General features: G+C 52.6%; 1 protein-coding gene across 10 annotated transcripts in view; it reads right to left on the bottom strand.

Moving 5' to 3' along the window:
* Positions 1-349: 349 nt before the first annotated feature.
* Positions 350-14,615, bottom strand: part of TOP3A (DNA topoisomerase III alpha) — a 38,148-nt gene continuing 23,882 nt past the window's right edge. For 9 of the 10 annotated variants that reach the window (XM_080682077.1, XM_080682084.1, XM_080682083.1 and 6 more), the window contains 7 exons: positions 14,367-14,496; positions 9,784-9,897; positions 9,523-9,688; positions 8,718-8,861; positions 5,689-5,811; positions 3,557-4,248; positions 350-1,795 (listed from right to left, as the gene is read on the bottom strand). In XM_080682077.1, the coding sequence (XP_080538203.1) occupies positions 1,611-1,795; positions 3,557-4,248; positions 5,689-5,811; positions 8,718-8,861; positions 9,523-9,688; positions 9,784-9,897; positions 14,367-14,496 (1,554 nt within the window). In that variant the 3' untranslated portion in view covers positions 350-1,610. The remainder of the gene's footprint in view (positions 1,796-3,556; positions 4,249-5,688; positions 5,812-8,717; positions 8,862-9,522; positions 9,689-9,783; positions 9,898-14,366; positions 14,497-14,615) is intronic. The other variant, XM_080682078.1, reaches the window with a different exon arrangement.

Genomic DNA, 14,615 nt, shown 5'->3' with positions numbered 1-14,615 from the left:
GGCTGAGACCTGCCCCAGTGCCCGCTGCAGCCTTGCTGCCCACAGTTCCTTTCAAGATGCACGAATTCCTGCACTGGGCTCCTAGTTCAGTCATAAAAAAGGAATTTAGGACCAAGGTTCTATGTCAGCCTTGGGCAAACTACAGCCCGCGGGCCGGATCCGGCTGTTCTATCCGGTTCTCTTGCTCTCCCCTCCGCTCCTTTACTTTGAATTTATATTAGTTCACACAAACACTCCATCCATGCTTTTGTTCCGGCCCTCCGGTCCAGTTTAAGAACCCATTGTGGCCCTCGAGTCAAAAAGTTTGCCCACCCTTGTTCTATGTGGATGAACCTTACAAAGCACAGGTCACATTCTGTATGACTCCATTTATTTTATTTTAAGAGAGGGAGAGGGAGAGATAGAAACATGATGAGAATCACTGATAGGCTGCCTCCTGCACATCCCACATTGGGGATCAAGCCTCCAACCCAGGCATGTGCCCTGACCGGAAATCGAACCGGTGACCTGGTTCATGGTCAACAACCACTGGGATACACTGGCCAGGCACATATGATTCCATTTATATGAAATGTTCAGAATAGGTAGAACCAGAGACAGAATATGGACTGGTGGTTTCCGGGGCTGGGGGAAGCCCAAAACCTCACAAATGCAGGGTCATGACCCGTACCACTGATGAGGTGCTCCAGGAGCAATTCCAGGCAGCTGCACATCTAAACGTTGTCCACCTGCCACCCAGCCAGAGCAGAGCCAGGCGTCTCACTGAAGAATGGGGCCAGGCGTCCCAAGACCTAAGGAGCATTCATTTGTTCAGCAGCTAGTAACGTGACTGGGCAGCTCACACCCACTCTGCTGACCTCACCCTCACAACAAAGCCCATATGTTGAGTGCTGTTCACAAAGGTTGGTAATGGCAATAAGGAACGGGGCAGCCTTTGGAGGTGTGGGAGAGATTCTGAATCGTGCATCTGCTACCTTCTCTGGAGGACAAGCTGCGAGAAAGTTGGGCTTACCGCTTGCCATGTGGACAGGGGAAAAGGGCATTGGCTGGAGGGAGACCATGAGGGCCAGAGGCTGGCAAGAGGTCCCCTGGGCACTGGCTGGTATCTACACCCACTGCCACCGTTACCCAGACTCAACACCTGACCCGCCAGAGTGAAGGGGTGAAACTCTTTATTAAGGCACATGAGCAGGCGTGTCCTGGCCACAGAGGCTTCTAGATGAAGGGTAGTAAGTCTTCTGTAGACACAATTTTAGAGCAAGAGCCAATTGGTTGCATTTGCCTCCTTCTCAGGATGTCTGTAGAGAAGCCCCTCCCTGCGCCCGGAGCCCACGGGAGTGCTGATCTCCCATGGAGGCACCGAGGCCCGGAGGCCACAGCTGCAGCCGCAGGCGCGAACAGGACCTCTGCGGGGAACCCAGCAGCTTCAGTGCCTCCTCAGCAGTGGCATGGCCACTTGGAGCCCAGGCACAGGGTGGCCTTCTTGAGGAGCAGCCTGGACCTTGACTCCTTAACACAGGACAGCCAGCCACAGCCCCTCCCCACCCCCCCAGGGAGTGAAGGGCCACTTGGTCCTTGAAACAAGAGGGGCGAGTAGAGGACACGCCCTTTCACCCTCCTCTGCCCTGAGGACAGAAGGGGCGGGTGTGTCCAGGCTGGTGGCAAAGGCTGCATTTCCGTGGTTTCTTGGCCGTGGACCCCAGGTCTGAGGAGCTGGCCCGTGCTCTCTTGCTCGTGGACTGGGGCCCGTGGGTTTTCCTGCCGCCTCCTGGCCAGGGCACAGCTCCAGAAGCCCCTGTGGGAGGAACCAGGGAAAGTCACACTGACCTGGAAGGAAATACAGGTTCCTTTCCATACTCACCGCCACCCCAGGCCAGGCCACTGCTCTGCACCAGCACACAGCATCCCTGCCTAGGCCCTGAGCTCTTGAAGGCGGGCCCACATGGTGCTGGAAACAAGAGCGTTGCCCCTTTCTACCAAAGCGGGAACCCAAGCAAGAGGCTGGCCTGAGGTCAGGAGGCGAGGCAGCAAAGACAAGAGGGGCTGTGACCAACCACCTGTTCCCCACCTTCCAAGCAAAGAAACCCACGCTCTGGATCCTGCCAGTACCTCCACAGCCTTAGTGCTGACGGCCTGCTCAGCCAGGGTAGCGGTCAGCTGGCCTGGAGGGCAGACCGGCTTCCTCTCAACGGGAGGCGTGGCTCTACAGTCTGAACCTCTCTCCACTCAAGTGAGTCTGTCACAGCAGGGCCCCTCTGGGTCTGGCAGCCAGCCCTGCACTTTAGATCAAGCCTGCAACCCGGGCATATGCCCCGACCAGAAATCAAACTGGCGACCTCTTGGTTATTGGGTCGACATTCAACTGCCAAGCCACACCAGCTGGACCAGCCCCATACTTTTCACTGAGCCTTCTGGATCAAGCATGTCAAACTCGTGGCCCGTGGGCTTCATGCAGCCCACAATGAATATTTTTGCAGCCCAGGCAATATAACCGTGTGAGCAGTTATTTACAATTATGAAAGGAAATAAGTCTCCTGTCAGATCCAGAATGACTGACATTCACCTGGAGTCAGTTTTGAAAGTGATCACTGCGAACAAGCTTTCCCCCGAAATGGGAAAGAGCAGGGAAGAGATGCCAAGTGCCGGGAAGAGAACGAATGTTATCCTGGCTTGTGTGCTTTTTTATACTAGACTTTTCTAAACAAACCCACGTTTCTATGAGAATGGAAGCTTTTGTTCTTTTGTGGCCACATACACTTAAACCTTGTTTATTTGGCCCGTGTTAGCCTTTGAGTTTGACCTGCTTGCTCTGGGTTCTTCCTGTATGTTCAGAGCTGGGGACATGTTAGAGCCACAGCCTGAGATTGAACTCCTTCAGGAGCTCTGATGGAGACAGACAGGTGCCCATCTTATTGAGGAAACTGAGGCTGAGACCAGGTCCTGTGTTCAAGGTCAAACCACTGGGCTGTGGAACCAGCGCGTGACAAGCTCCCAGTAGGCCTTTTGTCATGCTCAGAACTTACGCTCTGCTGCGCACGAGAGCGGGCAAGCCACTTCTCTGTGCCTTCAGATGCATTACTCCTGGACCCAATGGCCAGGTGCCAGTCTCACAGACCCATTTTGGGGTGCCACACTCAAGCTGTGTCTATAACCTTGGGCAGGTTCATCAGGGCTAGTTTCTTCATCTGAATAAATGAGGCTGATGGTAATGACTCTGCAAGGTTTACAAAGGCTACAGGTGCATGGGGTTGGGATTAGGCCGACCTACTTTCAAGTCGCTGTGTGACCCTGAGCAAAGTCACTTTCTCATGTGTATAACTGTGACCACAGGCTTACCTGGTGAAGATGGAGGATGCGTAGTCGACTTAGCGTGGTGCCGGGCAGACAGCAAGCTACTAGACTCCTGGTGGGCACCCTTTGTTTTGGGATGCAGATGGAGCAAGCCAACCTCATTCTCACACTCTCATCACACAGCTCTGAGGTCTCTGAGCAGGACCCGTCCGCCCGCCCCACCCAGCCCACTGCTTGCAGGGCCGCTGTGGGGGAGGCTGCTCACCTGGCGCCACGTTCTCGTCCACCCACTGAAAGAAGCCGCACTGCTGCGCTCTCGGCTTGGCACACGTGTGGAACTGGCGGCCCTTGTTGGGCCCGTCCTTCTGCACCGTCCGTGTGACAGCAGCCTGACTACAGAGGCAGGACGTGCCACCACCAGAGTCATCCCCAGGGCCACCAACCCCACCGGGGCGGTTCCCTGAGCCAGTGGGGCGTCCCAGCGAGCCGCTGGGGGGTCTCGGTGCAGAGGAGGGAGGGTCCGGGCAGCTGCCGCTGGCCCACAGGAAGAAGCTGCAGCTGCCAGCAGGGCACTTGTAGAACTGCCGGCCCTGGTTGGGGCCCTCCTTCCGGACGGTGAGCAGCACGGCCTCTTGGCCACAGTTGCAGACCACGGAGTCGTTTTCACCAGCAGCAGTGGCTGGTGGTAGATTCTGGGCCAGAGCCTTCAAGGGCCTGGGCTGCCTGGTGTCAGGGGGCTGGGGGTGGCTGTGCTGGCTACTGTCCATTCGGTTCAGGGACTGGCTAGCCTGCAGGTAGCCAGAGGGCTGGCCGGCTGGCAGGCAAGCTCTGGGGGGGGCCTGTGAAAACCTCAGGTTCAAGATCTCCCTCAGGGTCTCATCACATCCGCCGATGCAGCCAACAAACTCCAGAGGCATGGTCGGGGGAAGGCTACCACGCTTAAACTTTAACCTCAACCTAATGGGGCCAGAAGATAAGAAAAAACATTTACTACCAGGTGCAGAGTCTTCTCCTTGGTCCCCAGAGGGCTGGACCTGCCTGAGGTCTCCCCTTGGCATCCCCATAATGCACCAGCCAACCAACCACCAGCCCCTCTGGTCTTCACAGTAGTGCAGAAGGGGAGGCAGGTGGGACCACAACACAGAGGCCTCTGCAAGGCGCAGTATGCACCAGCGGCTCTCCAAGTGTGCGTCAGCGGCCTCTGCGTTTTCCTGGGCCCTTTCAAGGTGAGGCCAAACGTGTTTTGCAACAATGCCAAGTCTGCTGTGCTCTTATTCTTCCAAGTGTGCGCAGTAGAGTTTTTCAGACGCTATAATACATGCAGTGAACCCAGCAGACCAGCTGTGGGAGCAGGCATGCGAGTCCAGTTGTCTCCCTTAAGCCAGACATCAGACTTGCAAAAATGGAAAGCCATGCATTCTTATTACTTTTTTGCTTTGGAAAATAGGCATTTTAGCTTAAAAACATGTTATTTATGTTAGTGTGCAATGTATGTTATAAACAAATTAATAAGCTCAGCCCTGGCCAGTTTGGCTCAGTGGATAGAGTGTCGGCCTGAGAACTGAAGGGTCCCAGGTTCGATTCCGGTCAAGGGCACATGCCCAGGTTGTGGGCTCAATCCCCAGTGGGGACTTGCAGGAGGCAGCAGATCCATGATTCTCTCTCATCATGGATGTTTCTATCTCTCTCTCCCTCTTCCTTCCTCTCTGAATCAATAAAAATATAAAAAAAATTAATAAGCTCAATTTTAGATGTCTACACTTTAATTTGGTAAATATTGATAAACATACCCACAATAAAAGCTCTTTGGATCCCTCAGTGATTGTTACAAATGTAAGGGGTCGTGTGACCAGGTGTGAGGACCAGTCTTACGTGAGAACACTGGACTTTGGGGAAGAGCGTGGGAACGATATGCAATGCTTGCATACTTTGGTGATCGAGCAGAAGAGAACAGGCCACGGGGCCTTCATGGTTCTTCCTCTTTTTTTTTTTTTTTAAATATATTTTATTGATTTTTTACAGAGAGGAAAGGAGAGGGATAGAGAGTTAGAAACATCGATGAGAGAGAAACATCTATCAGCTGCCTCCTGCACACCTCCTACTGGGGATGTGCCCGCAACCAAGGTACGTGCCCTTGACCGGAATCGAACCCGGGACCCTTCAGTCCGCAGGCCGATGCTCTATCCACTGAGCCAAACCGGTTTCGGCCATGGTTCTTCCTCTTGAGGCAACCCAGGAACCTGGCTCCCACACCTACAGTGCACCAGCGGGACCTACACCAATGGAGACCTGCTGGCCTGGCGGCCATGAGCAGAACGAACACCCTCCGACGGCCTAGAAATGAGAGGCCCTGAATGTGCCCCACCTCCTCTATGCTGACTCAGGCGCCCAGCTCACCTGTGAACAGGTTGTGGCCGACACAATGGACACACACTCCCATCCCTGCGCGCCTCCAGCACGAAGTCAGGGAGCCACACAACTGATCGACATTCTGGAAAGCCCGTGCAGCTGAGGTAGAACCTGGGGGGCATAGGGACCAGGGTCAGGCAGAAACGGGAACTGGGGGAAACAGTACCAGGCTGTCACCCATCTGGCAAGAAAATTTTTTTCTTCCTTTTTTTCTTTTCCAGAATATGAGAGTTTATTCAAAGTCCAGTATAGATTGGCCAAGCTGCCTTCTACAACATGAACAGAAAGCCTGTGAAGACAGAGTTGTTACAAAATAGCTTAAGCCCTGAATGGTATGGCTCAGTTGGTTGGGCATTGTACTGTGCACTGAAAGGTCACCGGTTCAATTCCCAGTCAGGGCACATGCCCAGGTTGCAGGATCAATCCCTAGTTGGGGGCGTGCAGGAGGCAGCCGATCGAAATTTCTCCCTCTCCCCCTCCCTTCCTCTCTCTCTAAAATCAATTAAAAATATACTTAAAAAATAGCTTTAATTCAGTTCTCTCCACATTACAAGCTGCCAGGTGGGCAGTGGGATGTGCCATGCACCACATTATAGTTCTTAGCCTGGAACTGCTGGAATCAAAACATACATCTATGCCACCCTGTAAAATGCACTTGCTGCCCCTGTCTCACACCCTTGTCCCCACCCCACATGGACACCAGAGATCCAGGTCCCGAGAAGAGGTCTGTGCACAGGGAAGCCCCTGGACTGTGAGCAGGACCACACCAGGTGAAGGCGACAGGACTGAGAGTGGCTGTCCCACCGTAAGGGGCCCAGCACTAGAGGCAGACATGGGCAGCAGTGAACCCTGGTCCAGCATTTGCAGGAGAAAGACACCTGACAGTTGAAGGGCTGCCGTCCTCTAGACAGAGGCAGGTGAGGTGTGAGGCGCCAAGAGGGCTCAGGCCGGGGCTTCCAGGGGGACAGGCTGCAAGCAAGCTTCTCTGCAGCTGGGCAAAGGGCCATGTGCCTGGAGGACTTACATGGACACAGTCCCTGGTAGTGAATCACTTGGAAATACCAGCCTGCATGTATTGCTCGCCTTCCTAAAAAATGAACTGCTGCCCTGGCAGGTGTGCTCGGTGGTTAGAGCGCAGCCGGCGCATGGAAGGCAACCAACTGATGTATCTCTCTCACATCGATATTTTTTTATTTCTCTCTCCCCCCGGCCCCTTCATTCTCTCTAAAAATCAATGGGAAAAATATCCTTGGGTGAAAATTAACAACAAAATAATAAAGAAACTGGTACAGCTGACTCTGCTTTCTACTTTAAAAACCACCAACCCACCAACCAACACTCGGACCGCAGCACCAGGAAGTACGAGGGCTTGGCTCAGCGCCGCGCTCTCACCTCTTCCTGACGAGCATCAGCTCACATGGGAGCAAACAGGCCTGTGCAGGGAGCCGGGGGGTAGGGCTGGGACCCCACAGTCTGATGAGAGAGCCTTTACTCTTAACACCTACTCCACATCTTTGTTGGCCAACATTTCTCGATGCCTTCCAGTCCTGAACTCTAGGGCTGGACCAGCCACCAGGCACACAATCCACAATGTCCTCTGAGCTTGCCTGGGGATGACCAAACCAGGAAAAACAACAAATCCAAAACCCCAGAAATGGAGATTACCAGGTAACCCTGGAGGGGTAAATCTCACAAGGTTCTCCAGACCCACCTGGGTGACGCAAGGACTTGGAGCACCCAGAGCTACACAAAAGGAAGTATTCCTTCCCTTTATGTTCCGATGATTATGAACCCATTTACACTGTGGCCAAGAAGAAACCACCGACAGCATGTATTAAACGCTTACATAGGGCCGTCAGCACTGGCTACCCTGCAGTGGCACTGGCTACCCTGCAGTGGCACTGGCTTCTATGTTTGTGGGCAACATGTGCCTGACCCTGGCTGCTGGTCGGGCCCACAAACCTCTAGTTTCTGAGAGTCAGGGAAGCCTCCTGCTCATGGAGCAGCAGAGAGGTGAACGATGCTGCAGCCAGAGGGGCTGGCAGAACGGAGAAGGGCTGTGAAGACCAGGTGTAAATTCTGCTTTTCCTGCTCCCAGGGCTGCCTGCTATAGACAAGCCCTCAGCCCCTGGGCCTCAGCCTCACTCCTTAGGAAACATCTGCCTTGTAGGGTGGTTATGGAGTCAGAGAAGATAGAGTCTGTCGAGCACCTTCTAGCATGCCTGCCACAGGGATGACACAGGATACATGATGGCTGCACTACCGCCCACCACTCCTGCCAGGACCTTCCCCTGGCGCCCAGGTATTGGCTTGGACAGCTAGGCCCAGCTGGGCAACCTGAGCCTCGGAGGAAACTGCCCACTCTGAGTGAATGCCCTGGAAAGAAAGAGGGATGTAAGATGTTCAGACCCAACTCAAAGCCAAAACTAGGAGAGAAGTGAATCGGTGTTGTTGAGTATCATATCTAACGTATGAGGCTCAGGGCTAGACCATGGCTTCTCACTGAATCCTCAGCCTTCCCACGGCTTTGTGAGGTAGACCGCGGTGCCCTAAGTCTAGGGACGAGAAAGGAGTTAAGTAACCTGCTTTGGCGCACAAAGCTTGCATGTGGTAGAAGTGGGATTCTATCTCCAACACCTGGTCCGGGGGCTGGCAACAGCAGGCTGCCTCGAAAAAATGACACAAAGGAGCCCTCGCCGGTTTGGCTCAGTGGATAGAGCGTCGGCCTGTGGACCAAAGGGTCCCAGGTTCGATTCCAGTCAAGGGCACGTACCTCGGTGGCAGGCTCCTCCCTGGCCCAGGCCCTGGTCAGGGCTCGTGCGGGAGGCAACCAATCGATGTTTCTCTCACATTGGTATTTCTGTCTTTCCCTCTCTCTTCCTCTCCCTCTAAAAGCCAATGGGAAAATATCCTGGGTAAGGATTAAAGAAAAAAGAAAAGGCGGGGCGAGCAGAAGCTGTCTGGCCAAGCCGGCAGGTGCGAGGCGAGCAAAGGTGGGGCACCAGCTGGGCACTGACCCGCCACTCTTCTTGGTCTTGAGGACCATGTCCTTGTTGCACTGCGGGCACTTCCTGACAGGAGCTGGCACTGTTGGGTAGATGGCTTCTTGCTGGGGCACCTCTGCCCCTTCCCCAAAGTATTGGGACAAGGCTTCGTCCAATCTGAAGAAACAGCAAAGCATTTGCAACATTCTTATGTGTGTTTAACATGTGTGACCCGGGAACCAGCTGGCTGCTCAGCCCAGGCCGGCTGCACAGGAGGGGGGCAGGCACAGGACTGCACTGGCCAAGCGGCCCTGGCCTGCCTGGGTGACGGACAGCGCCCGGGAGGGGGCAGCTCTGCTGGTCAGTGGCCTCACATCAAACAAACCGCACAGGCCCAGGCACCCTCCTGAAGTCCTGTCTGGGTTCTGACCAGCTCATGCATTTACGATGGGGCAGAACACCTTTCTAACACATGCTGCTTGCTGAATGACCCCTCCCAACATCGTGAGAACAAGTGGTCCTACCCCAGCACCTGGTTTACTGGTATATGATTGTGCTGCTACTAATTCAAAACAATTGAATCAAGAGAATGGTATTTGGCCAACAGCCCAGAATAGCTGGACCAGGTCTCTGTTTCGATATTGACAAAGCTCCATGGAAAGGAACACTTGGAGATCAGGAGGAAACGAAGGGGAGGAGCCAGGCCGCGAGGCCACTGGTGAGGATGGACTGGCCTGGTGGGCAGCGTGTAAGGAACACCTGGTTTTGCTGAGTCATCCCAAGAATTCCCACCTCTTAGGGAAATGTAACCACCCCCCTCCCCGCCATGTGCACTCACTTCTTAGCTTTAGCCACTGCTTCGGTGAAAACAGTCCTGTATTTCTGGATCTGCTGCCTGAGAACCACAGATTTATCCTTCTTCCCCTCGCAGATCAGCTTCAGATCGGCTTCCAGCTCGGCGCGGAGGTCCGGCTTGGACATCTCATAGCCCATGGAGTCATAACCTGCGGAAGAGCAGTGCTCTGTGCAGCCCCGACAGCACAACTTAGAATCTGAGCGACAGCCTCCCCAACGACTCCTTGCAAACCCCTCCCCTTACCTTCCACAAGTCCCATGCCCAGATGCCCAGGGAGAAAACGCTTGTCTGGGGTGAGCCCGACGTACATCCGGGCTTTGATCGTCTCGATGTGCTCCGCATGAGTGGCATCAGTACCTGAAAGCCATTCCAGTTACTCGGTTAATCCAGGCCTCCTCCCCGGTGGGGCCCTCCCTGTGCCTGGATTGCATATTCTCTGCAATACTCCTCCATTTAAGTCTGGACCATATGGAAACCACAATGGCCACCTCACTCTCCCTCACATCCACTTACTCACTAACGCTGTCAACTCCAGCTCTGAAGTTGCATCTTTAAGTTTTCCCCTCAGCTCAGTCGGAGCCACAACCAGAGCCCCATCACCCAGCTGGTCAGGACACCTCAGGCTCCGGTTTCTGGTCTCTCCCTCCACCTACCCATTCTTTACGCTGGGGCCAAAGGGATCTTTTATTTATTAATTTTTTAAAATTTATTGATTTAAGAGAGGAAGGGAGAGGGAGGGAGGGGGAAAAGGAGGAGAAGGAGAGAGAGAGATTTGTTGTTCCACTTATGCACTCATAGGTTGATTCTTGTATGTGCCCTGACCAGGGATCACACCCACAACCTTGGTGTGTTGGGTGATGCTCTAACCAACTGAGCTACCAGGAGAGGGCCGAAGGGACCTTTTTTAAAAAATATATTTTTTAATTGATTTCAGAGAGGAAGGGAGAGGGAGAGATAGAAACACTGATCTGCTGCCTCCTCCATGCCCCCTACTAGAGAGTGAACCCACAACCTGGGAATGTGCCCTTAACAGGAATTAAACCCGGGGCTCCTCAGTCCACAGGCCGACATTCTATCCATTGAGCCAAGCCAGCTAGGGCTGTAGGGACCTTTTAAAACAAGGGTAGGGAACCTTTTTTTCTGCCAAGGGCCATGTTTATATCTATAACATCATTCTCTTAATATAAATGTTGCACGAAAAAAGCTCCTAGATTTACTGAATTTCGAGTCCTACCTGTGGCTGCCCTGGCAGGGCCAGACCAAATGTCATGGCCTGTGGACCCGATGTTCCCCACCCCTCTTTTAAGACAGCTCTGCCACCAGGGAAATGCAAGCCAAACCCACAAAGAAATGTTACTCCATGCCTACTTGGATAAAGACCAGATGCAATAAGTGCTGGCGAGGATGTGGAGACGCCAGACCCTCCCACAGTGCTGGGGGGATGTAACACGGAGCCGCCGCTGTGGAAAACAGCCTGGGGTCCTCACACACAGTCACCCCGACCCAGCAGTTCTACTCCCAGGAGTATACTCAAGAGAAATGAAAACATGTCTACACAAAACTGGGACATAAATGTTCACTACAGCATTCATAACAGCCACAATGGAAACAACCCAAATGTCCGTCAATGGAAACAAAATGCAAAATGCTACTCAGTAATAAAAAACAGCCCTGACCGGTTTGGCTCAGTGGATAGAGCGTCGGCCTGCGGACGGAAGGGCCCCGGGTTCGATTTCGGACAAGGGCATGTACCTTGGTTGCGGGCACATCCCCAGTAGGGGGTGTGCAAGAGGCAGCTGATCGATGTTTCTCTCTCATCTATGTATCTGACTCTCTATCCCTCTCCCTTCCTCTCTGTGAAAAATAAAATATATTTTTTTAAAAAAAATAAATAAATAAAAACCAACAACGTCCTAACACATGCTACAACGTGGATGAACTGTGAAAACATGCTAAGTGAGAAGCAAGTTACAAAAGGCCACCTGATGTCTGATTACGTTATAGGAAATGTCTAAAAATGGCAAACCCATGGTGGCAGGAGGGTCGTGGCTGCCTCGGGGGGGCCGGGAGGGGAGGGCATGGCTGCTCTGGGTGGGGGTTCTTGCTGAGGTGGTGAAATGTTTGATTTGTGGTGACAGCTGCATCACTTTGTGAATATACTAAGCACTGACCTGTACATTTTAAGTCAGTGAATTACACACTGTATGTGAATTATGTCTCAATAAAGCTATAAACATTTGAAAAAAGTGCAGCCCTACACTGCTCCTTTCCTTAGAAATCTTAGACAGCTCTGCTGACTGCGGGCCCACATCCGAGCCTGCAGGCAGCGGGCTCCCATCGTCGTTCTGGCCTCCCTTCTACGACCACCCCAGCTCCCCGCCCCAACAGCACGTGCTTCCTGCCCATGAAGCTTGCCTTCACTCATCAACATTCTTATCGTGAGCTGTGGGCGCCCTGCCTATGCCCTGCAAGCCCAGCATGTTGTAACTAATGCGTTGGGTTTGGTTTAGCTCTCCTGCTAGACCAGCCCTTGAAGAGAAGGACCAGGCCTTACACCTGTGCACCAGGGCCCAGGCCTCACACTTTAATGCATCAATCATGGGGGTGAACTACCTCTCATTTTAGCACGGGCTTTCTGGACAGTCCAGGGATGGCCAGTGGACTCAGGTCAGAGTACGTCTTCCTACATCACAGAACTACAACACTCACTTTGCAGTGAGGAGCTGCCCCCAGAGGAAACAGCCTGCTTCCATGACACCCCAGGGAGCCCCCCTTGCAGGCACGGCCCTCTGGACGAGGCTCAGAGACAGTCCTCAGAGCTTTGAGAAGAGGGGCCAGTAGGTTGGTCACAAGAGAGCCACCTGTAACGCTTTGGCTACAGGGCTTGGTGGGAAAAACAATTATGGCCTGGCTTTTCTTTTTAAACTTCATTTCATTTTTTATTTATTTTTAAAATATATTTTATTTATTTTTTACAGAGAAGAAGGGAAAGGAATAGAGAGTTAGAAACACTGATGAGAGAGAAACATCGATCAGCTGCCCCCTGCACAACCCCTACTGGGGATGTGCCTGCAACCAAGGTACATGCCCTTGACCAGAATCGAACCTGGGACCCTTCACTCCGCAGGCCGACGCTCTATCCACTGAGCCAAATAGGTTAAGGCTAAACTTCATTTCATTTTTTAAAAAATAATTTTAAATTTACAATTATAGTTGACATACAATATTATGTTAACTTCAGGTGTACAACCAAGTGATCAAGCATTTATATGACTTACAAAATGATCACCCCAATAAACCTAATACCCATCTGACACCATATAAACCTACTTTCTAATTATGAAACAATTATGGGAAAGGCTTTAACAAAAACCTAAGACTATGGCCACCCCTGGCTAACAGCAGGGTCCTGGCTGGACCGGGCATGCGGGAGCCATGCGAGCAGCGGAGACGGGCATCTGGAGGAGGTGGCTGCCGCGCAAACCTGAACAAGAGTTCCTGGGGAGACGAGGCTCAGGCTGCCGGACCTCCTGAGACTTCAAAAGATTTAGAGAGGTTTTTATGTGGAATTTCTCAAGTTTTACATGTTGGGCCGAAACCGGTTTGGCTCAGTGGATAGAGCATCGGCCTGCGGACTGAAGGGTCCCGGGTTCAATTCCGGTCAAGGGCATGTACCTTGGTTGCGGGCACATCCCCAGTGAAGGTGTGCAGGAAGCAGCTGATGGATGTTTCTCTCTCATCGATGTTTCTAGCTCTCTATCCCTCTCCCTTCCTCTCTGTAAAATACCAATAAAATATATTAAAAAAAAAAAAAAAAGTTTTACATGTTGGGACCTTATTTAATGCAAACAAATCTCAGCCTGGGCCCAAAATACTGAGTCTATGGGCAGCCCCCACTCCCAGCTGAGGCCGGTGGGAAATTGCTGTCTTTCCAGGCACCTCACACCGCGTCTCATCTGCACCGAGCAAGTCCCTCCCTCAGGAAACACACGGCAAAGCTCTGGAGCTGAGATGATGGTTAATACTTTTTAGCAAAAAGTATTTTTAAATTAAAGTATATACATTTAAGACATAATGCTATTGCATTTCAGTCCAGTATAAACCTAACTTCTGTATGTGCTGGGAAAGCAAAAAATCTGCGTGTGACTCACTCTACCGCAGTGGTCTAGACCAGTGGTCGGCAAACTCATTAGTCAACAGAGCGGCAAACCGTGGCTCGCAAGCAGTTTGCCAACCACTGGTCTAGACCAAACCCACAGCAACTCTCAGGAGCCTCTGTGTGTGTGTGTGTTTGTGTGTGGTGCAAGGTCTGAGGTGCCTGTGTGTGTGTGTGTGTGTGTGTGTGTGTGTGTGTGTGGTACAGGGTCTGAGGCGCCTGTGTGTGTGTGTGTGTGTGTGTGTGTGTGTGTGTGGTACAGGGTCTGAGGCGCCGGGGTGTGTGTGTGTGTGTGTGTGTGTGTGGTACAGGGTCTGAGGCGCCGGGGTGTGTGTGTGTGTGTGTGTAGTGCAAGGTCTGAGGCGCCTATGTGTGTGTGGTGCAAGGTCTGAGGTGCGTGTGTGCGGTACAGGGTCTGAGGCGCCTGTGTATGTGTGTATGTATGTGTGTGGTGCAGGGTCTGAGGCACCTGTGTGTGCATGGCTGGTGCAGAGCAGTGGTAAGAGCATTGACTGTGGAGTTATTTGGACCTACACTTTAATAAAACACAGTTTGAGACCTTAGGTTAAGTCCCTAACTTCTCTGAGACTCACTTCAGCTATAAGGCAGGGTCCACATTATAGCTGTTGTGCTTGAGAACTGCTAGTTACCATGGTGATTAGCTACTGACCAATGCCATGCTTCTCCATGAGGGCAATGAGGTCGGCTTCAGTGAGCAGCTGGGGTGGACTGGTCTCCCCGTCCACCATCTCCACGGTGCTGGGCTGAAAGCGGGAGCCTCTCTCATACACAGGAAGGGTCTACAGAGAGCAGAAGAGTCAGTCAAACCATTCTGCCACGGCACTCAGCAAAAGACAGCTTCCAGTCCTAGGAACATGCCCCAGGCTATGCAATGGCTCTAGGGTGGGATGACGACTGC

This window comes from Plecotus auritus, assembly GCF_963455305.1.
Source record: "Plecotus auritus genome assembly, chromosome: 7".
In the NCBI taxonomy this organism is placed as follows: domain Eukaryota; kingdom Metazoa; phylum Chordata; class Mammalia; order Chiroptera; family Vespertilionidae; genus Plecotus; species Plecotus auritus.
This window is presented reverse-complemented; position numbering and strand designations above follow the sequence as displayed.